The sequence below is a fragment of the Aotus nancymaae genome, unplaced genomic scaffold (genome assembly GCF_030222135.1).
Source record: "Aotus nancymaae isolate 86718 unplaced genomic scaffold, 86718_ANA_hifiasm-v0.15.2.pri h1tg000025l, whole genome shotgun sequence".
NCBI lineage: Eukaryota > Metazoa > Chordata > Mammalia > Primates > Aotidae > Aotus > Aotus nancymaae.
The window spans coordinates 25,843,125-25,867,583 of NW_026988438.1; the positions used below are offsets into that span (position 1 = coordinate 25,843,125).

Sequence of the window (24,459 nt, forward strand, 5' to 3'; positions counted from 1 at the left end):
TTTCAAGAGACAATAAAATAGGCAGTCTCCTACCTCTTGTCTTACTCTGACATAAACTCCATGAAGATAAGTATTGTATACATACTGCTCATGCTGCACAGCAGTCACCCTTATCCACAGGGCAGTGCATCCCAGGACCCCCAGTGGATGCTTGAAACTGCAGAATAACACAACTGAGTGCCACCATCAGAACACATTCTTTTTCACATCTTCCACCCACAAATGTAATGCTTTTTCCATCTTAACTAAGCACTTATCTGGACTGTGGCCATAACTTTTGCAGTTTTAGGTACAACAGTAAAACTGGCATTAATGTTTTTTTCTTCTTCACGATTTCATAGATAGTTTTGTTCTTACCATAGATCTTAGCAACCTCAGCATATGATGTTTTTTCTTTTGAGAATTTTCACCTTTTCACTTAAAGAAAGAACTTCACAGCTTCTCTTTGGCATATCTCAATTGCCAGCATCACTGCTCTTGTACTTTGGGGCCATTACTAAGTCAGAAAAGGGTTACTTGAAAAAAAGCACTGAGATATCACCGGGGTCCATCTGATAACTGAGATGGTAACTAAGTGACTAACAGGCTGGTGACATATACAGCATGGATATGCTGGACAAAGGGGTGATAGACATCCCAGGTAGGATGAAGCAGGGTGACTTGAGATTTCACTTTTCAGTATGGTGCACAATTTAAAACTTAGGAATTGTTTTTTCTTGGAACTTTTTGTTTAATATTTTTGGACTGCGGTTGAGCACAGGTAACTGAAACTGTGGAAAGTAAGGATTGGAGGATAAGCAGGAACAGTGGTATTTATTTCATTGCACAGTGTCTAGAATACAGTAGGTGTACTATAAGTATTTTCTAAAGGGACAATTTTTCTGAAACTAAAAATACTTATGTTTTGCCCAATAATTTTTTCTTCTGGAAATTATCTTAAGGAAATATTCAGAGATGTTTACAAAGTTTTATGTATGAGTGTCCATGGTATTTGTAATTGTGAAAAATGAAAACAACTCAAAAGTTTAACAGTGGTCATCTAAAGTACTGTATATACTGTATACATAGGTTGAATAGAAGGTCATTCCATTTATTCATGAAAGGTACAATGTTCAGGAATCTGTAAAATATGTTTTAACCAAAAAAAAAGTTTTGACATACCTTGAATGGGATGGCTACAAATTGTGACTTTTAAATTGTTGTAATTTTTTTGTAACATTATCTGATATTTTTATTTTTAATGTATGTTCTTAAGTAGTTTAGAGATAGTCAGATTTTAAAAATCTAAGATCAAACAAATGAAGCTTATTTTTATGTATTCATAGTATAAAAGACATTCAGTAAATAGATAATATTTTTGTTTTATTCTAGGAAACAGCTCCTTGAACATGGTGAGGTAAAGCTTTCATTTTAATCTCTGGTAGACTTGTGTATTAAATTCTAGTTCAAGGATAACTAACAGAGGTATAACCTTGCTGCTGATGCACCATCAGTAGTGAGTTGTTCAGCATTGGTGAGAAATTTCTGCTGATCCTTCTCACTCTTTCATCCATTCTGTTTTGAATAGTAATAAGGATTTAAAAACTAGAAGACTGATTTATGACTGTAGTACAGAATTAAATTAAATTGTGTTCATTTAACAGTAACAAGCATTTGGTTTCTAGCCTGCTGAGCTAATCAGCTACAGTCCATTAGGGCAGGCGCCCATGGCCCTGTGGCTGGTGGCCATCTGCCACTACATGGATTTGCTGGTCAGTCAGTGACAAGCTCAGAAGTGTTGAAGGATAAAAACGATATTACAGTAATGTTTCTGCCCTTCAGTATGTGTAATTTTTACAAAGGAGACAAATAAGACAACATTATATATGGTACAAAATTATTTTGTGGCATAATAAGCAAAAGATCAATGTGGAAATAATGGAAATATTTCATATTTCCATTAAAGTATCATAAAACTTTAAGTGGGTCTTGAGGTAAAGGTCAAATTTACAACAGTGGGTAACTGAATTTGGACTTCATAGGAATAGATTATGACACATGTCGAATATCCCTTATCCAAAATGCTTAGGTCTAGAAGCATTTCAGATTTCAGATTTTTTTCAAATTTTGGAGTATTTACACTATAGTTACTAGTTGAGCATCCCTTATCTGAAAAATCTCAAATCCAAAATGTTTCAATGAGACTTTGTATTGAACATCAAATTGGTACTCAAAAGTTTCAGATTTTGGAGCATTTTAGATTTCGGTTTTTTGGATCAGGGATGCATTAGTAACTTTGTCACTTTACAGTGAGGCCCACTGTGTTGGTCCTCCACCTCCTCACACTGCCTCCTGCACTCCCTGGCTCCTCTGCTTCATTTTTTTGCCAATTGCACTTATTGCCTTAGAGTAGACTATGTAATGGATTTATTTATTTGCTATGTCTATGTATTGTCTGTCTTTCGTTACTAAATGTACTTAAATGTAATACAAGGGCAGAAATTGCTCACTGTTGTATCCGAAGCACCCAGAAGAGTACATGGAACATAATAGGCATTTTATAAATTGTTGTTGAATGAATGAATACTAATAGGCTTATTACTAAGTTAGAATATCCTTGTCTTAATGAATAATATAGTTTTAATATACTTCATTAATTTAAAAATATGAAAAGTAAAAATGTGATTTTGTCTTATTTGTGTTTTTATAGCTGGCTTTTCACACATTGCAGTTGTTAGTGTTTACTGCCCTTGCCATTTTAATTATGAGGTTAAAGCTGTTTTTGACGCCACACATGTGTGTTATGGCTTCCTTGATATGCTCTCGACAGGTAAGGAATTGATTCCTGTATAACAATACTATAAAAACTACAGCAGCTACCATTAGTAGTTACCGTGGCTTTGCTGACTAATTCGAAATATAAACACACTGTTTTTAACTTAACTAACTTAAATGATTTAAAATATTAGTTCATGATTCACTATAAGCAAGAAAAGCAATTTTAAGTGGCTTTGAAAAGTATTTTTAGATTTTAATTGATGTTTCTATAACAAGTGATTAGGCAAACTTTTCCCCTCTGTTAATATCCTGTCCATGAACATGACCTTTTGGAGTTCTGGTTTGTGTAAGAGTTTCCTGCTGGGCACGGTGGCTCAAGCCTGTAATCCCAGCACTTTGGGAGGCCGAGGTGGGCAGATCACTTGAGGCCAGGAGTTCCCAGGCTTGCCAACATAGTGGAACCCCATCTCTACTGCAAATACAAAAATTTGCCAGGTGTGGTGGTGAGCACTTGTAATTCCAGGTACTCGGGTGGCTGAGGCAGGAGAATCGCTTGAACCTGGGAGGTGGAGGCTGCAGTCAGCCAAGATCACACCAGAGCATTCTAACCTGGGTGACAGAGTGAGACTCTGTCTCAAAAAAGGAAAGGAATGAACAAATGAATGAAAGAAAGAGAGAAAAGGACAGAAAACACAGGGAGAAAAGAGAGAGAGAGGGAGGAAGGGAGAGAGAAAGAAAGAAAAGAAAGAAAGAGAGAAAAGAGAATTTTTTGGTGGCCAGGCACAGTGGCTCACAGCTGTAATCCCAGCACTTTGGGAAACCAAGGTGGACAGATCACTTGAGGCCAGGAGTTCAAGACCAGCCTGGCCAACATGGTGAAACTTCATCTCTACTAAAAATACAAAAATTAGCCAGGTTTGGTGATGAGCACCTGTAATTCCAGCTACTCATGAGGTGGAGGCAGGAGAATCACTTGAACCTGGCAGGCAGAGGTTGCAGTCAGCCAAGATGGCGCCACGGCACTCTAACTGGGTGACAGAGTGAGACTCTGTCTCAAAAAAAAAAAAAAAAAGAGAAAAAGAGTTTCCTAGTGGGGGCTGGGCACAGTGGCTCACACCTGTAATCCCAACACTTTGGGAGGCTGAGGTGGGCAAGGTCAGGAGTTTGAGAACAGCCTGACCAATATGGTGAAACCCTGTCTCTAGTAAAATACAAAAATTAGCCGGGCATGGTGGTGTAATCTCAGCTACTCAGGAGACTGAGGCAGGAGAATTGCTTGAACCCAGGAGGCAGAGGTTGAAGTGAGCTGAGGTCGCACCACTGCATTCCAGCCTGGACAACACAGTAAGAATCCATCCCCTCCACCTGCCCCCAAAAAAGTTTCCTGGTTCACTTGAAGTACTCATACAATACTAGACTAGATGCAAAGTAATTGCTCTAGTATGGTCCTGTTTGGTTCAAAGAATCTATAAGAAATTCTGGGGTTCTATCACTGTATCAAATGTACAAAAGATCTAGATAAATTAGAATATCGGTCCTAAGGTACTTCTACAAACATCTTATTTAGTTTTGATTATGAGTATATAGTCTTAAAATATCATAATGCCTGTTTTCCAGAGAAGAATCTGTATATATCTTGCTAATAGGGCTTCCTTGTTTACTAAAGATGTCAGCCAAGTAGGAAACGATTTAGTTCTAAGATACTTCACATTGCGATTTATTTATTTTAATCCTTGGCAGTAAATTAGTACTAGAAGGATCAGGTATTTCTTCCTTAATTCTTTCCAGGGGAGAGAAAGTTCCATTTTCACCTGGGCCCTGTAATGCCAACATATTCATTGCTTTAGAAACAATCGGGGATGATAATTCTGTATACATGTGTGCTAATACCAAAGAGTAATTCACATTGGTTTAAGTAACAAGGTGAGAATTTATTGTTGACCCTAGAGTACTCTTCGTATAAGAACTATAAATAAATGGTTTCTTTCATTTCAGCTCTTTGGCTGGATTTTTTGCAGAGTTCGTTTTGAGAATGTTATCTTAGGCATTCTAACAGTGATGTCGATTCAAGGTTGTGCAAACCTCTATAATCAATGGAGCATAATAGGAGAATTTAATAATTTACCTCAGGAAGAACTTATACAATGGATCAAATGCAATACCAGACCAGGTATGTAGGTATTCGGTTATATGCATAGTTTTTTTTTTTTATCCAGAGACTTTATTCAAGTATTTTTCTTGGCTCTTAAGTACAGCAAAATTGTTCAAAGTTCCTTTGAAAAAGAAAAGAGGGACAGATATTATTTCCTCACTTCTTTATATTTTAAAGAGATTTTTGGACTATTTCTTCAAAGCTAAATATATAACGTAGTTGCAGTTTCTCTATGTCTATTATAAACCTTAAGAGAGGCAATAATTTTACGTCAAACTCTGGTTACAGTGCTATGACACAAGTAAAACTCCAGTTACAGTGCTATGACACAACACACAGATTTAAAGCTGTTGTTCAAAGCTTTTCTTGATGTGTTTCTATTTTTTTTTTTTTTTTATTGTACTTTAGGTTCTGGGGTACCTGTGTAGATCATGCAGGGTTGTTGCATAGGTACTTACATGGCAAAGTGGTTTGCTGCCTCCATTCCCGGTCACCTATATCTGGCATTTCTCCCCATGTTATCCCTCCCCAACCTCCCCACCCCCTGCTATCCCTCCCCTAACCCGCCCCAACAGACTCCAGTGTGTGATGATCCCCTTCCTGTGTCCGTGTGTTCTCATTGTTCAACACCCACCTATGAGTGAGGACATGCAGTGTTTTATTTTTTGTTCTTGTGTCAGTTTGCTGAGAATGATGGTTTCCAGATTCATCCATGTCCCTAAAACAACATGAACTCATCATTTTTTATGGCTGCATAATATTCCATGGTGTATATGTGCCACATTTTCCTTGTCCAGTCTATCATTGTTGGTTCCAGGTCTTTGCTATTGTAAACAGTGCCACAATGAACATACATGTCTTTATAATAGAAGGATTTATAATCCTTTGAATATATACCCAGTAATGGGATTGCTGGGTCAAATGGAATTTCTATTTCTAGATCCTTGAAGAATCACCACACTGTCTTCCACAATCGTTAAACTAATTTGCACTCCCACCAACAGTGTAAGTGTTCTTATTTCTCCACATCTTCTCCGGCATCTGTTTTCTCCAGTTTTCATGATCGCCATTCTAACTGGCATGTGATGGTATCTCAATGTGGTTTTGATTTGCATTTCTCTAATTACCAGTGATGATGAGCATTTTTTCATATGTTTGTTGTCCTCATATATGTCTTCTTTTGAAAAGTATCTGTTCATATCCTTTACCCACTTTTGAATGGGTTTTTTTTTTTTTTTTTTTTTGTAAATCTGTTTTAGTTCTTTGTAGATTCTGGATATCAGCCCTTTGTCAGATGGGTAGATTCAAAAATTTTTTCCCATTCTGTTGGTTGCCGGATGACCCTAATGATTGTTTCTTTTGCTATGCAGATGCTCTGGAGTTTAATTAGATCCCATTTGTCTATTTTGGCTTTTGTTGCCAATGCTTTTAGTGTTTTAGTTATGAAGTCCTTCCCTATGCCTATGTCCTGAATGGTTTTGCCTAGGCTTTCTTCTAGGGTTTTTATGGTGATAGGTCTTATGTTTAAATTTTTAATCCATCTGGAGTTAATTTTAGTGTAAGGTGTCAGGAAGGGGTCCAGTTTCTGCTTTCTGGACATGGCTAGCCAGTTATCCCAACACCATGTATTGAACAGGGAAGCCTTTCCCCATTGCTTGTTTTTGTCAGGTTTATCAAAGATCAGATGGTTGCAGATGTGTGGAAATGCCTCTGAGGCCTCTGTTCTGTTCCATTGGTCTATATCTCTGTTTTGGTACCAGTACCATGCTGTTTTGATTACCGTAGGCTTGTAGTATAGTTTGAAGTCAGGTAGTGTGATGCCTCCAGCTTTGTTCTTTTTGCTTAAGATTGCCTTGGCTATACGGGCTCTCTTTTGGTTCCATATGAAGTTTAAGGTGGTTTTTTTTTCCAGTTCTGTGAAGAAGGTCATTGGTAGCTTGATGGGGATAGTGTTGAATCTATAAATTACTTTGGGCAGTATGGTCATTTTCACGATACTGATTCTTCCTAACTATGAGCATGGAATGTTTTCCCATCTGTTTGTGTCCTCTCTTATTTCGTTGAGCAGTGGTTTTTAGTACTCCTTGAAGAGGTCCTTTACATTCTTTGTTAGTTGTATTCCTAGGTATTTTATTCTCTTTGTAGCAATTGTGAATCGGAGTTCACTCTTGAGTTGGCTGTTAGTCCATTCTTGGTGTATAGGATGCTTGTGATTTCTGCACATTGATTTTGTATCATGAGACTTTGCTAAAGCAGTTTAAGGAAATTTTGGGCTGAGACGATATCTTCTAAATATACAGTCATGTCATCTGCAAATAAAGACAATTTGCCTTCCTCCCTTCTTAATTGAATGCACTCTATTTCTTTCTTTTGCCTGATTGTTCTGGCTAGAACTTCCAATACCGTATTGAACAGGAGTGGTGAGAGAGGGCATCCTTGCCTAGTGCCAGATTTCAAAAGTAATGCCTCCAGTTTTTGCCCATTCAGTATGATATTGGCTGTGGGTTTGTTGTAAATAGCTTTTATTATTTTGAGATATGTTCCATCGATACCTAATTTATTGAGAGTTTTTAGCATAAAGGGCTGTTGAATTTTGTCAAAGGCCTTCTCTGAATCTATTGAGATAATCATGTGGTCTTTCTGTTTGGTTCTGTTTATGTGGTGAATTACATTTATAGACTTGCATATGTTGAACCAGCCTTGCATCCCCGGCATGAAGCCTACTTGATCATGATGGATAAGATTTTTGATATGCTGTTGCAGTTGGTTTGCCAGTATTTTATTGAAGATTTTTGCATCTATGTTCATCATAGATAGTGGCGTGAAGTTTTCTGTTTTGGTTGAGTCTCTGCCAGGTTTTGGTATCAGGATGATGTTGGTCTTATAAAATGATTTGAGAAGGATTCCCTCTTTTTGTATTGTTTGGAATAGTTTCAGAAGTAATGGTACCAGCTACTCTTTGTATGTCTGGTAGAATTTGGCTGTGAACCCATCTGGCCCTGGACTTTTTTTGGTTGGTAAGCTATTAATTGCTGCCTCAACTCCACCCCTTGTTATTGGTCTATTCACGGTTTCAATTTCTTCCTGGTTTAGGCTTGGGAGGGTGCAAGTGTCCAGGAATTTATCCATTTCTTCCTGGTTTACTGGTTTATGTGCATAGAGTTGTTTGTAGTAATCTCTGATGGTAGTTTGTATTTCTGTGGAATTGGTGTTGATATCCCCTTTATCACTTTTTATTGCATCTATTTGATTCTTCTCTCTTTTCTTTTTTATTAATCTGGCTTGTGGTCTATTTTGTTGATCTTTTAAAAAAAACCAGCTCCTGGATTTATTGATTTTTTGAAGGATTTTTTTTGTGTGTGTGTCTCTATCTCCTTCAGTTCTGCTCTGATCTTAGTTATTTCTTGTCTTCTGCTGGCTTCTGAGGTTTTTTGATCTTCCTCCTCTAGCTCTTTCAATTTTGATGATAGGGTATCGATTTTAGATCTTTCCTTGCTTCTCATGTGGGCATATATTGCTATACATTTTTCTCTAGACACTGCTTTAAATGTGTCCCAGAGATTCTAGTATGTTGTGTCTTCATTGTTGTTGGTTTCAAAGCACATCTTTATTTCTGCCTTCATTTCATTGTTTATCCAGTCAACATTCAGGAGCCAGTTTGTCAGTTTCCATGTAGTTGTGTGGTTTTGAGCTAGTTTCTTTATCCTGAGTTCTAATTTGATTGCACTGTGCTCTGAGAGACTGTTTGTTAGGATTTCCATTCTTTTGCATTTGCTGAGGAGTGATTTACTTCCACTATGTGGTCAATTCTAGATTAGGTGTGATGTGGTGCTGAAAAAAATGTATATTCTGTGGATTTGGGGTGGAGAGTTGTGTAGATGTCTATTAGGTCTACTTGTTCCAGATCTGATTTAAAGTCCTGGATATCCTCGTTAATTTTCTGTCTCATTGATCTAATATCGACCCTGGAGTGTTAAAGTCTTCCACTATTATTGTGTGCAAGTCTAAGTCTCTTTGTAAGTTGTTAAGAACTTGCTTTATGTATCTGGGTGCTCCTGTATTAGGTGTGTTTATATTTAAGATTGTTAGCTGTTGTCCTTTCACCATTATGTAATGCCCTTCTTTGCCCCTTTTGATCTTTGTTGGTTTAAAGTCCACTTTATCAGAGACTAGGTTTGCAACCCTTGCTTTTTTTTTTTTTTTTTTGCTGCTCTCCATTTGCATGGTGAATCTTCCTCCATCCCTTTATTTTGAGCCTACGTGTGTCCTTGCATATGATTTGGGTTTCCTGAATACAGCACACTGATGGATTTTGACTTTTTATCCACTTTGTCAGTCTGTGTCTTTTGATTGGGGCACTTAGCCCATTTATATTTAAGGTTAATATTTTTGTGTGTGAATTTAACACTGCCATTTTGATGCTAGCTGGTTGTTTTGCCCGTTAGTTAATGCAGTTTCTTCATTATGCCGATGGTTTTTACCACTTGATATGTTTTTGGAGTGGCTGGTACTGGGTGTTCCTTTTTATGTTGAGTTTTTCTTTCAAGTGCTCTTGTAAGGCAGGCTTGGTGCTGATCAAATCTTTCAGCATTAGCTTGTCCATAAAGGATTTTATTTCTCCTTCGCTTATGAAGCTTAGTTTGGGTGGATATGAAATTCTAGCTTGAAAGTTCTTTTCTTTAAGGATGTTGAATATTGGCCCCCACTCTCTTCTAGCTTGTAGGGTTTCTGCCCAGAGGTCCACTATAAGTCTGATGGGCTTCCCTTTGTGAGTAACCTGACCTTTCTCTCTGGCTGCCCTTAGCAATTTTTCCATCATTTCAACTCTGGTGAATCTGATGATTATGTGCCTTGGGATTGCTCTTCTTGAGAAATATATTTGTCGTGTTCTCTGTATTTCCTGGACTTGAATGGTGGCCTGCCTGCTAGGTTGGGGAAGTTCTCCTGGATAATATCCTGAAGAGTGTTTTCCAGCTTGGATTCTTTCTCCCCGTCATATTCTGGTACACTTATCAAACATAGATTAGGTCTTTTCACATTATGCCATAGTTCTTGGAGACTTTATTCATTTCTTTTCACTCTTTTTCTCTAATCTTTCCTTCTTTTATTTAATTGAGTTGATCTTCAATCTCCGATATCCTTTCTTCTGCTTGGTTGATTCTGCTATTGAAACTCGTGCATGCTTTGCAAAGTTATTGTGTTGTTCAGCTCCATCAAGTCATTTATGTTCTTCTCTAAGCTGGTTATTCTAGTTAGCATTTCGTCTAACCTTTTTTTCCAGGTCCTTAGTTTCTTTGCGTTGAGTTAGAACATGTTCTTTTAGCTCAGAGAAGTTTGTTATTAGCCACCTTCTGAAGCCTGCTTCTGTCAATTCACTGGACTCATTCTCCATCCAGCTTTGTTCCCTTGCTGGTGAGGAGTTGTGATCCCTTGGAGGAGGAGAGGCATTCTGGTTTTTGGTGTTTTCATCCTTTTTGTGCTGGTTTCTTCCCATCTTCATGGATTTATCTACCTGTGGTCTTTGTAGTTGGTGACTTTCGGATGAGTTCTCTGAGTGGATGTCCTTTTTGTTGATGTTGAAGCTATTTCTTTCTGTTTTTTTAGTTTTCCTTCTAACAGGCCCCTCTGCTGCAGGATTGCTGGAGGTCCACTTCAGAGTCTGCTTGTCAGTCACCTGCAGGGGCTGCAGAACAGCGAGGGTTGCTGCCAGTTTCTTCTTCTCTTATCTTCATCCCAGAAGGGTACCCGCCAGATGTCAGTCAGAGCTTTCCTTTATGAGGTGCCTCTTTGGATATATGGGGGTCAGGGAGCTGCCTGAGGAGACAGTCCATCCCTTATCAGAGCTCAGGTGCTGTGCTGGGAGTTCCTTTGTTCCATTCAGAGCTGCTGGGCAGGTACATTTAAGTCTGCTGCAGTGGCAATCATAACCGCCTCTTTTCCCAGGTGCTCTGTCCTGTGAAGGAGGGGCTTTATTTATAAGTTCCTGACATGCTGCTGCCTTTTTTCAGAGATGCCCTGCCCAGCAAGGAGATAGTCTAGTCAGTCTGCCAGCAGAGGCATTGCTGAGCTACCGTGGGCCCTGCCCAACTGCTATGTAATTTTCTTTGTGGTTTTGTTTACAGAGGTATAGTTAGTACTGCCTCAGTAATGGCCATCTGCCTCTGTAATGGTGGACTCTCTTGGTAGTGGCGGCCTGCCTCAGTCATATGCATAGTTTTATGCAAACATACTCACAAAAACGTTTGTGTATACTATATAATTGTTATTTCTGATATATGTGTGTATGTGTGTATGACAGATTTACAAATAGGCATTCATACTCTCCAGATTTTGAGCTGACTATTGCAATGTCCAATCAATTAAACCCTTCCAAAAGGCAATTTTGTGCTTCCTTTAAGCCCCTCCTAGATAATTATCAAAGAATTTTAATTAGCAACAGGAAATTAATGATTTTTCACAAGTTATGTCCTGTAATGTCAGAGGGCATTACAGTATTTTAACCATAACAATGGCAAATTAAAGAAGTAAATCTTTAAAAATGAAATTTCACAGCCGGGTGTGGTGACTCACGCCTGTAATCCCAGCACATTGGGAGGCCGCAGCAGGCGAATCACTTGACGTTAGGAGTTCAAGACCAGCCTGAGCAACATAGAGGAACCATATTTCTACTAAAAATACAAAATTAGCTGGGCATAGTGGTGAATGCCTGTAATCCCAGCTACTCAGGAGGCTGAGGGAAGAGAATCGCTTGAGACTGAGAGGCGGAGGTTGCAGTGAGCCAAGATCGCTCCACTGCACTCCAGCCTGGAAAACAGTAGTGAAACTTTGTCTCAAAAAAAAAAGAATTTCACACCTTGTGCCAGGCTACAGCAGAAGATACTTTTGATGGTAGGGAGGTAACTGGCACCACTTCTGTCACTCCAGTCAGTGCTATCTCCTCCAGCTATGTAAAACAGGTCATCTGCAGAAGAGTTAAAATCTTGGATATTCTATGTTCTTCACTAAATCATCTCAGAGAGATAGTATACATCCTACTTTTAAATACTCCAAAATTTTCTTTTTAGCTGTCCTTCTCTTCTTTCATCTTTCTTCAGAACTACTTCAAGCAGATAGATATGTTTAAATACCTTTCCAGAGAATAAGTATATTCTATAACATTTTCTATAACTAAATTTGTAATTCTAAGATTATTTTTGATATTTAGAAACTTTCTCTGGCACAAGTTCTTAACTGTGGTTTATTTAAATTTTCTTATGACTCCTGAGCTTGTTTCCTTTTATTTATTATTTGATAGCCACTTTTTAGCTAATTAACCATCATTAAGGTAAATCTTTATAAGCTTTAACTAAGATATTTGGTCTCTAGCTTTCAAAGAGTTTAGGTGACAGTGCCTCATTAAACTGCCAAACCAGTTTAATTAGAATTTTAAAATTAATCCCCAGCTGACTTTTTCCATATAGGAAGGAGCTCAGTGTAATCGCTCCCTTTCTTTACTCTTCCTTTGCCCACCCCTCACCAGTTATAGCATTTTTTCCCAAGCTGTTAAAGATATCTTCCCTTTTAATCTTTTCCGTGTCTTTCTTTGTTCCAGTGTTTGTATTGGATTCCTGAGAGAGAGCCTACATTTGGCAACTTATCCTTCTAAAATAACTGCCACAAACCCCTATCTCACTTTCAGATGCCTCTTCTTTGATCTTCTTTTCAATATGTTTTATTCTTCTTTTAATTACTCTTATTATGAGTTATCTCATGGTTACCACATATTAAAAGCTGTATGAAGTTGTAGAGTGGGACTAGGGCTTACATTGAGGTCCACCACATAAGGTTGTACAGTTTGTGCACTGCACAAAGATGACCAATCAAGAGGATAAGTGAAAGCTTAAATCCAGCCTGTGGTCCATTCATCAAGCCATGTACAAATGGGGCTCTGTTAAGTTAGGGGAAAACTTTTTTCTAATCTGTGTAGTAGGCTAAATGGAGACTTCCATACAGTGATAGGAAAATATCTTATTGTTCCTTGTTAATCTCATTTACTTCACAGCCAAGAAGACAAAGGAGTAGAGGGAGGGTATTTCTTCCTCTCTGCCATAGATGACAACTTCTCAGTGGGTCCACCTCTTGCTGGACAGGTGTGCCTATTTTTTTTCCGGAAGACCCTGGCCCTGGGCCTTTAGTTCTTCTTACCCAGCATTTCCCAATCTTAGCTCGGTCGACATTGAGGCTGCCCTATGCATTACAAGAAATCTTGGACTCTATCTACAAGATGCCAACAGCATCTCCTCCCTCCTCCCCACAGCATGACAACCAAAAATGTCTCCAGAAGTTGATAGGGCTCCCCAGGGAGCAAAATCATGCCTACTTGAGAACCACTTCTCTAGCTTAACAACTTGTCATCATTAATTATTGAATTTCCAATAATTACACCTTCTTTGATTGGCTTACATATTTTCAAATTTGAGGCATATAAGGAGATTTTCATTCAAAGTTGCATTTAGAATGCTTAGTTATATTTGAAAGTAGACACTCAGGTTCTTAAAGTTTTTAATTTATGTGAGTACATAGTAGGTGTATATATTTATGGGGTACATGGGATATTTTGATACAGGCATACAATATGTAATAATCACATCAGGTTAAATGGAGTGTCCATCACCTGAAGCATTGATCCTTTGTGTTACAAACAATCCAATTATACTCTTTATTTTTAAATGTACAATCAAATTTTGTTGACTACAGGCACCCTACTGTGTTACCAAACCCTGCATCTCATCCATTCTTTCTATTTTGTTTGTGCTCTTTAACCATCCTTACTTCCCCTCTACTCCCTCACTATCATTCCCAGCCTCTGGTAACCATCATTCTATTCTTTTTTTTTTTTTTTTTTTTTTTTTTGAGACGGAGTTTCGCTCTTGTTACCCAGGCAGGAGTGCAATGGCGCGATCTCGGCTCACCGCAACCTCCGCCTCCTGGGTTCAGGCAATTCTCCTGCCTCAGCCTCCTGAGTAGCTGGGATTACAGGCACGCACCACCGTGCCCAGCTAATTTTTTGTATTAGTAGAGACGGGGTTTCACCATGTTGACCAGGATGGTCTCGATCTGTTGACCTCGTGATCCACCCGCCTCGGCCACCATCATTCTATTCTTGATCTCCATGAGCTCAACTCTTTTAATTTTTAGCTCCCACAAATAAGTAAGAACATGCAAACTTTGTCTTTCTTTACCTGGCTTATTTCAATTAATGTAATGACCTTCAGTTCCATCCATGTTATGGACAGGATCACATTCTTTTTTATGACAGGATCTTTCTCTTTTGTGGCTGAATAGCACTACGCTGTATCTATGTACCACGTTTTCTTTATCCATTCACCTGTTGATGGACACTTAGGTTGCTTCCCAATCTATTGTGAGAAGTGCTGCAATAAACATGGGAGTGTAGATACCTCTTCTAAATACTTATTTGCTTTCTTTGGAGTATACATCTAAGAGTAGGATTGCTAGATCATTTTCTAACTCTATTTTTAGTTTTTTGAGGAACCTCCAAACTCTTCTACATAGTGGTTGTACTAATCACATTTTCACCAACAGTGTACGAGAGTTCCCTTTCTCCACATCCTTGCCTGGGTTTTGGATAACAGCCATTAGTTACTGCCTGTATTTTGGATAACAGCTGTTTTAACTGGAGTGAGATGATATTTCATTGTAGTTTTGATTTGCATTTATCTGATGATCAGTGATGTTGATCACCTTTTTGTGTACCTGTTTGCCATTTGTATGTTTTCTTTTGCGAAATACCTATTCAGATCTTTTGCCCATTTTTAAAGTAGATTATTAGATGTTTTTCCTAGAGTTGTTTGAGCTCTTTTTATATTCTGATTATTAATTCCTTGTCAGACTGGTAGTTTGCAAATATTTTCTCCCATTCTTTGTCTCTTCACTTTGCTGATTGTTTCCTTTGCTGTGCAAAATCATTTTAACTTGATGTGATCTCATTTGTTCATTTTTGCTTTGGTTGTCTGTGCTTGTCAGGTATTTGCTCAAGAAATCTTTGCCCAATCCAAAGTCCTGGAGAGTTTCCCCAAAGTTTTCTTGTAGTAATTTCATAGTTTGAGGTCTTCAATTTAATTCTTTAATCAATTTTGATTTGATTTTTGTATATGGCAAGAGATAGGGGTGTAGATTCATTCTTCTGCATATGGATACCCAGTTTTCCCAGCACCATTTATTGAAGAAATTGCCCATTCCCCATTGTATCTTTTTGGCACGGTTGTCAAAAATGAGTTTACTGTAGATGTATGGATTTCTTTCTGGGTTCTCCATTCTGTTCCATTGGTCTGTGTGTCTGTTTTTAAGGCAGTACCATATTTTGGTTACTATATTTCTGTAGTATAATTTGAAGTCAGGTATTGTGATTCCTTCAGTTTTGTTCTTCCTGCTTAGGGTAGCTTTAGCTATTTTAGGTCTTTTGTGTTTTCTATAAACAAGGATTGATTTTTCTGTTTCTGTGAGGAATGTCATTGGTAGTTTGATGGGGATTGCATTTAATCTGTAGATTGCTTTGAATAGTATATACATTTTAACAATATTGATTCTTCCAATGCTTGAACATCAAATAGCTTTCCAGTTTTTGTGTCCTCTTCAATTCCTTTCTCCAGTGTTTTATAGCTTTCATTGTAGAGGTCTTTCATTTATTTGGTTAATTTCTAGGTACTTAATTTTATGTGTGGCTACTGTAAATGGAATTACTTTTTAAAATTTCTTTTTCAGATTTTTCTCTGTTGGCATATAGAAATGTTAATGATTTTTATATCCTACAATATTACTGAGTTCATCAGCTCTAACAGCTTTTTGGTGGAGACTTTAGGTTTTTCTAAATATAAGATCATATCATCTACAAACAATGATAATTTGACCTCTTTCTTTCAAATTTGGATGCCCTTTATTTCTTTCTCTTGTCTGATTGCTCTAGCTAAGACTTCTAGTACTATGTGGAATAATGTGGTAAAACATTAGTATCCTTGTCATGTCTCAGATCTTAGAAGGCTTTCAGTGTTTTCCCACTCAGTATGATACCAGCTGTGGGTCTGCTGTATGCAACTTCTATTATGTTGATTGATGATCCTTCTATATCCAGTTTTTTTTTGAACATTTTTATCATGAAGGAATGTTTTTATCAAATGATTTTTCTGCATCTATGGAGATGAAATGATCATGTTTTTTTTCTCCATCAATGTGTTGGTATGATGTATTACATTGACTTGCTGTGTTGAACCAACTTTGTGTCCCTGAGATAAATTCTATTTGTTCATAATGAATAATCTTTTTAATGTGTTATTGAATTCATTTGTTAGCATTTTGTTGAGGATTTTTGCATTAATGGTCATTAGAGATATTGGCCTGTAGCTTTCTTTTTTTGATGGGTCTTTGTATGGTTTTGGTATTAAAGTGATATTGGTCTCATACAATGGGTTTGGAAGTTCCCTCCTCCTCTGTTTCCTGGAATTGTTGAAGTAGGATTGATATTAGTTCTTTTTTAAATATTTGGTAAAATTCAGCAGTGAAGCTATCAAGTCCTAGGCTTTTCTTTGCTGAGAGACTTTTTATTAGAGATTTGATCTCATTACTTGTTATTGGTCTCTTCAGGTTTTGGATTTCTACATAGTTCAATCTTAGTAGGTTTTATGTATCTAGGCATTTATCCATTTCTAGGTTTTCTAATTTATTGGCATATAGTTGCTCATGGATAATCTCTAATTATCCTTTAATTTCTATGATATTGGTTGTAATGTCTCCTTTTTTATCTCTGATTTTATTTATTTGGGCCTTCTTTTTTTCTTAGTCCGGCTAAAGGTTTATTTTATCTTTTCAGAAAACCAGTTGATCTTTTGTATTGTTTTCTTCATTGCAATTTCATTTGTTTCGCTCTGATCTTTATTATTTCATTTATCCTACAACTTTGGGTTTTGTTTGTTCTTTTCTAGTTTTAAAGATGCATCATTAGGTTGTTAATTTGAAGTTTTTCTTCTTTTTTGATGTAGGCACTTGTAACTATAGACTTCCCTCTTAATACTGCTTTCACTGTATCCCATAGGTTTTGTTATGTTGTGTTTCATTATCATTTGTTTCAAAAAATTTTTCAGTTTTCTTCTTAATTTCTTTATTAATCCACTCATCATTCAGGAACTTTTTTTTTTTTGTACTTTGGGCTCTGGGGTACATGTGCAGGATTGTTGCATAGGTACATACATGCCATGGTGGTTTGCTGTCTCCATCTCCCCACCCACCATGTTGCCTACATCAGGCATTTCCCCTGATGTTATCCCTCCCCATCCTTCCCACCCCCCACTGTCCCTCCCCTCCCCTCCACTCCCCCAACCTAGCCCAGTGAGTGTTCCCTTCCCTGTGCCCAAGTGTTCTCATTGTTTATCACCCACCTATGAGTGAAAAGAAACATGCGGTGTTTGGTTTTCTGTTCTTGTGTCAGTTTGCTGAGAATGATGGTTTCTAGATTCATCCATGTCTCTACAAAGGACACAAACTCATTGTTTTTATAGCTGCATAGTATTCCATGGTGTATATGTGCCACATTTTCTATGTCCAGCCTATCATTGATGGGCATTTGGGTTGGTTCCAGGTTTTTGCTATCATAAACAGCGCCACAACAAACATACGTGTGCATGTGTCTTTGTAATAGAATGATTTATAATCCTTTAATTTATATGTGTTTGTAGAGTTTCCAAAATTCCTTTTGCTACTAATTTCTAGTTTGTTTGCTGAGGAGAAGGATGTGTATTCTGTAGCTGTTGGATGAAATGTTCTGTAAGTATCTATTAGGTCCTTTTGATCTATAATGCATATTAAGTCCAATGTTTCTTTGTTGATTTTCTGTCTAGATGATCTGTCAAGTGCTGAAGGTGAGGTGTTAAAGTTTCAGGCTATTACTGTATTGAGGTCTATCTCTCTCTTTAGCTCTGATAATATTTGCTTTATATATCTGGGTGCTCTAGTATTGGGTATATATATATTTACAATTGTTATCTACTCTACCTGAATTAACCCCTTTATCATTATGTAATTTTATTTGTCTCTTTTTATAGTTTCTGTCTTGTAATCCAGCGTGTCTGATATAAGTATGGCTATTCTTACTCTCTTATGGTTTTCATCAGCATGGAATATAATTTTGCATACCTTTGTTTTCAGTATATATGTGTCTTTATAAGAAAAGTGTGTTTCTTGTAGGTAACAGATTCTTAGGATTTTGTTTTCTTATTCGGCCACGCTTTGTCTTTTGATTGGAGAGTTTAGACCATTTACATTCAGTGTTATTATTGACAAGGACTTGCCCCTGCCATTTCATTATTTGTTTTCTCATTGTTTTGTGGTCTTCTCTTTCTTCCTGTTTTTCTTTCATTGATGGTGGTTTTCTTGATGGTGTGTTTTAATTTATTGCTTTTTATTTTTTGTATATCCCTTCTATGTTTTTAAACTTGAAGTTACCATGAGGCTTGCAAATAGTATCTTATGACCCATTATTTTAAACTGATGACAACACTGATTGCATAAACTAACAAATAAGCAAAAGGAAAACTAATAAAAATTCTAAACTTTAACTTCATCTCCCCACTTTTTACCATTTGGTTGTTTCTATTTATATCTTATTGTACTGCCTCTGACTTGAAAAGTTGTTGTAGTTTTTTTTATTGGTTCATCCTCTTGTCTTTCTACTTATATAAGTAGTTTGTATACTATAATTACACTGTTATAATATTCTGTGTTTCTCTGTGTACTTACTACTACCAGTGATTTTTGTACCTTCCAATTATTTCTTCCTCATTAATGTCCTTTTCTTTCAGATTGGAGAACTCCCTTTAGCACTTCTTGTAGATAAGGTCTGGTGTTGATGAAATGTCACAGCTTTTTTTTTTTTTTTTTTGAGACGGAGTCTGGCTCTTGTTGCCCAGGCTGGAGTGCAGTGGTGCTATCTGGGCTCACTGCAACCTCTGCCTCCTGGGTTCAAGCAATTCTCCTGTGCCAGCCTCCTGAGTAGCTGAGATTACAGGTGCCCACCACCATGCCTGGCTAATTTTTGTAGTTTTGGTAGAGACGAGGTGTTACCATGTTGGGCAGACTGGTCTCAAACTCCTGACCTCAAGTAATCCCCCTGCCTCGGCCTCCCAAAGTGCTGGGATTACAGGCATGAGCCACTGTTCCCAGCCCACAGCTTTTGTTTTTCTGGGAAAGTCTTCTTCTTTAGGTTTGAAGGATATTTTCTCTGGATACACTATTTTTCTGGGAAAGTCTTCTTCTTTAGGTTTGAAGGATATTTTCTCTGGATACACTATTTTTCTGGGAAAGTCTTCTTCTTTAGGTTTGAAGGATATTTTCTCTGGATACACTACTCTAGGATAAAAGGTTTTTTCCTTCACTTTAAATATGTCATGGCATGCTCTCCTGGACTGTAAGGTTTCCACTGAAAACACTACTACTGGATGCATTAGAGCTCCATTATATGTTATTTCTTTTCTCTTGCTGCTTTTAGGATCTTTTCTTTATCCTTGCCCTTTTGGAGTTTGATATTAAATGACTTGAGTTAGTCCTTCAGTTACATCTGCTTGGTGTTCTATAACCTTCTTGTACTTGAACACTGATATTTTCTCTACCTTTGAGAAGTTGGCCCCCTAGTGCCTTGTTTAGTTTGTTTGGTGAGGTCATGTTTTCCTGGATGGTCTTGATGCTTGTGGAAGTTTGTCAGTGTCTGGGCATTGAAGAGATAGGTATTTATTGTAGTTTTTGCAGTACAGGCTTGTTAGTACCCATCCTTCTTGGGAAGGCTTTCCAGAGATTCAAAGGGATTTCAGTGTTGTGATTTAAGTTTCTGGTCACTGCAGCTGTATCTGCACTAGGAGGCACCCCATGCCCAGTAACGCTGAAGTTGTTTCAGACTCTTAGAGGTACTACCTTGGTGGTCTTGGATAAAATCCAGAATTCTCAGGATTAACAGGCAGAAGCCCTTGTTCTCTTCCCTTATTCTCTCCCATATGGAGCGCCTCTCTCTCTCTCTCTCTCTGTGCTAAGCTGCCTGGAGCTGGGGATGGGGTGACATAAGTACCCCTGTGGCCACCACTACCGGGAATGTGTTGGGTCAGACCTGAAGGTAGCACAACTCTGGGGCTTGCCCAAGGCTCATTGTAACTACTGTCTGGCTACCACGTATGTTTGCTCAAGGATGTAGGGCTCTACAGTTGGCAGGTGGCAAAGCAAACCAGGCTGGTGACCTTCCCTTCAGGGTGGCAAGATCCCCCAGGTCATAGTCAGGTCCAGAGATGCTGCTGTCCAAGAGCCAGGGCTTGGAGTCAGACACCTTAGAAATCTACCTGATGCTCTCTATTCTACTGCAGCTGAGCTGGTGCTGAAACCACCAAAGTCCTTACCACCCTTCCTACCCCTTTTCCCAGGTAGAGGCATCTCTCCCCATTTCCACCACTACCACAGGCCCATGGGAGGTACTGCCTGACTAGTGCCAAGATTCATTTAAGGCCCAAGGGCTCTTCAGTCAGCTTGTGGTGAGTGCTGCCAGGCCTGGGACTCACCCTTCAGGGCAGTAGGCTCTTTTCCAGCCTAAGGCAGGTCCAGAAATGCCATCCAAGGGCCAAGGCCTGGAATCAGAGACCACAAAAGCCTGCTTGGTGCTCTCCCCACTGTGGCAAAGCTAGTACTCAAGCTGATTTTTGGTTCTTATGAAGTTGCTTTTTGTGTAGATTGTTATCAAATTTGGTGTTCCTGAGGGAAGGATGATCAGTGGAGACTTCTATTTGGTCATCTTGCTCCACCTTCTCTCCAACATACAGATTTTTGCAGTAGATCTGAATAATATGTCCTGTCTTTATTACTGATTATATTGTCCTGATTAAAAATAACAACCTTCACAATTGTATAATTGTTTTTTATACAAAAGTACCAGGAAGTAAGCATTTGGTCTTCTGGTGTTTCCAAGAGATGAAATGGAAGCCAGATGATAGTAGATTTTGGTGTATCTCTAGTTATGACCAAATTTATACATCTTATTACTCCAAAAAGTACTACCAGCAAGTAATAAAATGATTTCATGGCATGTATAAATGGTGTCAAGTAAAATGGTAACTCCGAGAACTTAATTAAAGATGATCTGAGGGAAGAAAACAATGCTTTTATTTTTTTATGGCATATCCACAGGACCACGGTTCACAATCCACAAAAGTCATTTGAAAAACATGTCCCATGAGACTTGCCCTTCATAGCAGTCTCTTAGTTCCTGGCATTTCACATTATTAGAACAGATATGACATTTTATATTCTTTTTGCTTCGTTTGTCTCTGTAGTCCTGCTGTTAGCATGGTGCTCTAGCTTGGCAGGAAGCTTTAGTGAAGCAGCTAAGAGGGTGGGCTCTGGAACTTCCTAGCTGTGCAGTCTTGGGCAAGTCACTTAACTTGTCTGTTGTCTTCATCAGCTACAACAGCAGTCCACAACCTTTTTGGTACCAGGGACCAGTTTCGTGGAAGACCATTTTCCACAGAACTGGGGGATGCGGGGGTGGTTTCTGGATGAAACTGTTCCACCTCAGATCATCAGACATTAGATTCTAATAAGGAACACACAATCCAGATCCCTCACGTGCATAGTTTGTCGATTCTATAAAATAAGAATAGAGAAACTACCACTTAGAATTGCGCAGATTTAATTCTTGTAAAAATATGCAGCACAATTTCTAGCACCAACATAGCATTTAACCAAAGTTATCTATTATTATAGTAGACAATGAATAACTATTGAGTCAATAAAATGAATGAGGTCTATGGTCATGTAAATAGGCATCATCCTTCTTAATTTGTTCACATGTTAGAGGTAAGTTTTAAAGAAAATCAAAAGTTAAACATTTTATTGAAGAATGTAGCCTTTTTTTTTTTTCAGATGCTGTCTTCGCAGGTGCCATGCCTACAATGGCAAGTGTCAAGCTGTCTACACTTCATCCCATTGTGAATCATCCAAATTATGAGGATGCAAACTTGAGGTTGGTGGCTGACGAATATTCATCTAAACTTACTTGCTATTTACTATTAATTCTTAGGAACTGGGAAAATTTTTACACACACGCACAGTCATCCTCATTTTAATGCTGGAAGTTAAAAAAAAATTGAAAGTAACTATCCAGAAATGGTAATACATACCTCTTGCCTCTGAAGCAAGCAGATCTCTGAAAACTGAAAAAAGCAAAATCCAGTTTTTCCCAAAGTGACAACTGTGTCACATATTTATGATGTGTGTGTGTATTCCAGTAAAGCGCCTAGGTAGTTGGAAGAGGAGGTAGGATGGATTTTACTCATAGCCATAGTTTGCCAACCCCTACCCTACACCACAAGCCCCACTCTGATTTAAGAAATGATTTCTAGATCTTACTGGTGGCCAATGACTAGCTTTTTGTGACAGCTAGAAAAGTACATGAAAGTTGCTATTTTATGTTCTTTTATGAAAATTTATTTTTGCCAGCCAATTATGAGATCTCTAGTTTCTACTGAAGTCTAAAAGTTTTGTTTTCCTTAATTTGCTGGTTTGAAAAATTATTTTGATTATGCTAGTAGTTGTCAGGCTAATCTTTTCTCAAAGTGGATTTTTGGCCTATTGTTAGAGGCAAAGCTTTAAATTATTTTAAGATTTTAGGTCTGCTGTCTAGGAGCCAGAGCCTGGAGTCAGACCCCTTAGAAATGTACCTGATGCTCTGTTCTACTGCAGTGAACTGGCATGGAAACCACTGTGGTGACTGAGCATCCCATATGCTTGAAATTCTAAGCAACATCCAGTGCATAAATGACAGTTTGTCAGGACTTTATAAGAGCTCCCAGTTACGGTCAAATCACCTATCGTGTCATATTTTGGTGACCATCCCCATTTCTCAAGATTCTGTGAAGGTGCTTTTCCTACCTGTTCTGACATCCTGGATGTCCATTGTCTAAGTGTTCTACCTGATACACTCAGCTTCAATTCATGTGTTTGTCAGAGCTCCTTTGGATGAAATTAAGCATTGAAAGATATGTTTTCACCACATTCAGTCTGTCTCTATCAGAATATATTCTCTGATAACTCTGTGAATTGTGAGTAGCAAATTTTATCCTGACCTGCTCTCTGCTGCCCTGTACAACTTTAGACTAGTTTATACACTAATAAGCAGTATATACAAAATTAAAACTGCTGTAAGTTTTCTTACATTCAAAATATAAGTAGGAATGTGGAAACTGCCATCCCCAAAATAGTTGATGCTGTTTTGAGCCATGTATATCAACATTCGATCCAGTGAGTATTAAGATTTCAATTTGCGGCCGGGCGCGGTGGCTCACGCCTATAATCCCAGCACTTTGGGAGGCCAAGGTGGGGGGATCACGAGGTCAAGAGATCGAGACCATCCTGGTCAACATGGTGAAACCCCGTCTCTACTAAAAATACAAAAAAAAAATTAGCTGGGCACGGTGGTGCGTGCCTGTAATCCCAGCTACTCAGGAGGCTGAGACAGGAGAATTGCCTGAACCCAGGAGGTGGAGATTGCGGTGAGCCGAGATCGCGCCATTGCACTCCAGCCTGGGTAACAAGAGCAAAACTCCATCTCGGAAAAAAAAATAAAATAAAATAAAAATAAGATTTCAATTTGCTAGTAAGATTTTTTTAGTCTATTCTATTATCATTTATTTTAAAATCTTTTAAACTATTGTTTAAATTTGAAGGGCCCGGACAAAAATAGTTTATTCTGCATATAGTCGAAAATCTGCCAAAGAAGTAAGAGATAAATTGCTGGAGTTACATGTGAATTATTATGTTTTAGAAGAGGCATGGTGTCTTGTGAGAACTAAGTGAGTATTAACCCTATGCTATTTGATATGGTATATTTTTAAGCCACAAATATTTTACTTTATTACAGTAGTCCTGATTCTTTAAGAATTTTTATTTTAAATTAATTATTATCTTGGTATATTAGTTTAAATTATTTCATCTAGAGAAGTAAAATTACACTATCAATGAAGGAGAATTTAATTCCAAGCATTATTGTGTATTTTAATATCCTTATTTTTCAATTTAATTAACGTCTTCCACTTAGCTTTATTCATAATTTTTGAAATATTTATGAAAATTTTTTTAGATTTCTGAAATATGGATTTGAATTTACAACAAAGTGAGATACTAGTATTCTGTACTATAGCTGAATTATATTGGACTTGTAAGACTTAAAAGAAAAGTGACAAAACCCAAAATGTCATAATAAGAAAAACATTCCTAATTAAAATTTTTAAATATCAGAATTTCAAATCTCTAAAAATCATAAAATTCTAAGATGTGTAATGGATCTTTTGAGACCTTTGTTTAGACTCCTAAGCAGAGATATTAGCTGCTGCACATGACAGGAAATTCAGGCACATTAATTGTCTCCTAGAACAACACATTGGCAATCAGAAAAACAAAACAGGTTCTACAGTAACTTCAATATATCATTTACAATGTGCAGAAAGTTTCAGAGATGCAAGCTAAAATAA

At 37.8% G+C, this 24,459-nt stretch overlaps 1 protein-coding gene and 1 long non-coding RNA gene across 5 annotated transcripts in view; one reads left to right on the forward strand and one right to left on the reverse strand.

Moving 5' to 3' along the window:
- The window catches only part of DPY19L2 (dpy-19 like 2), a 104,463-nt gene that overhangs the window by 67,929 nt on the left and 12,075 nt on the right, over window positions 1-24,459 (forward strand). For 3 of the 4 annotated variants that reach the window (XM_021669352.2, XM_021669353.2, XM_064380463.1), the window contains 5 exons: window positions 1,372-1,396; window positions 2,690-2,809; window positions 4,753-4,927; window positions 21,854-21,953; window positions 23,656-23,781. In XM_021669352.2, coding sequence (XP_021525027.2) covers window positions 1,372-1,396; window positions 2,690-2,809; window positions 4,753-4,927; window positions 21,854-21,953; window positions 23,656-23,781 — 546 coding nt within the window. Of the gene's footprint in view, window positions 1-1,371; window positions 1,397-2,689; window positions 2,810-4,752; window positions 4,928-21,853; window positions 21,954-23,655; window positions 23,782-24,459 lie in introns of those variants that run through there. The other variant, XM_064380464.1, reaches the window with a different exon arrangement.
- Window positions 21,073-24,459, reverse strand: part of LOC110567967 (uncharacterized) — a 69,797-nt gene continuing 66,410 nt past the window's right edge. The window contains exon 2 of the long non-coding RNA XR_002478299.2: window positions 21,073-21,574. This is a non-coding gene — a long non-coding RNA (uncharacterized LOC110567967). The remainder of the gene's footprint in view (window positions 21,575-24,459) is intronic.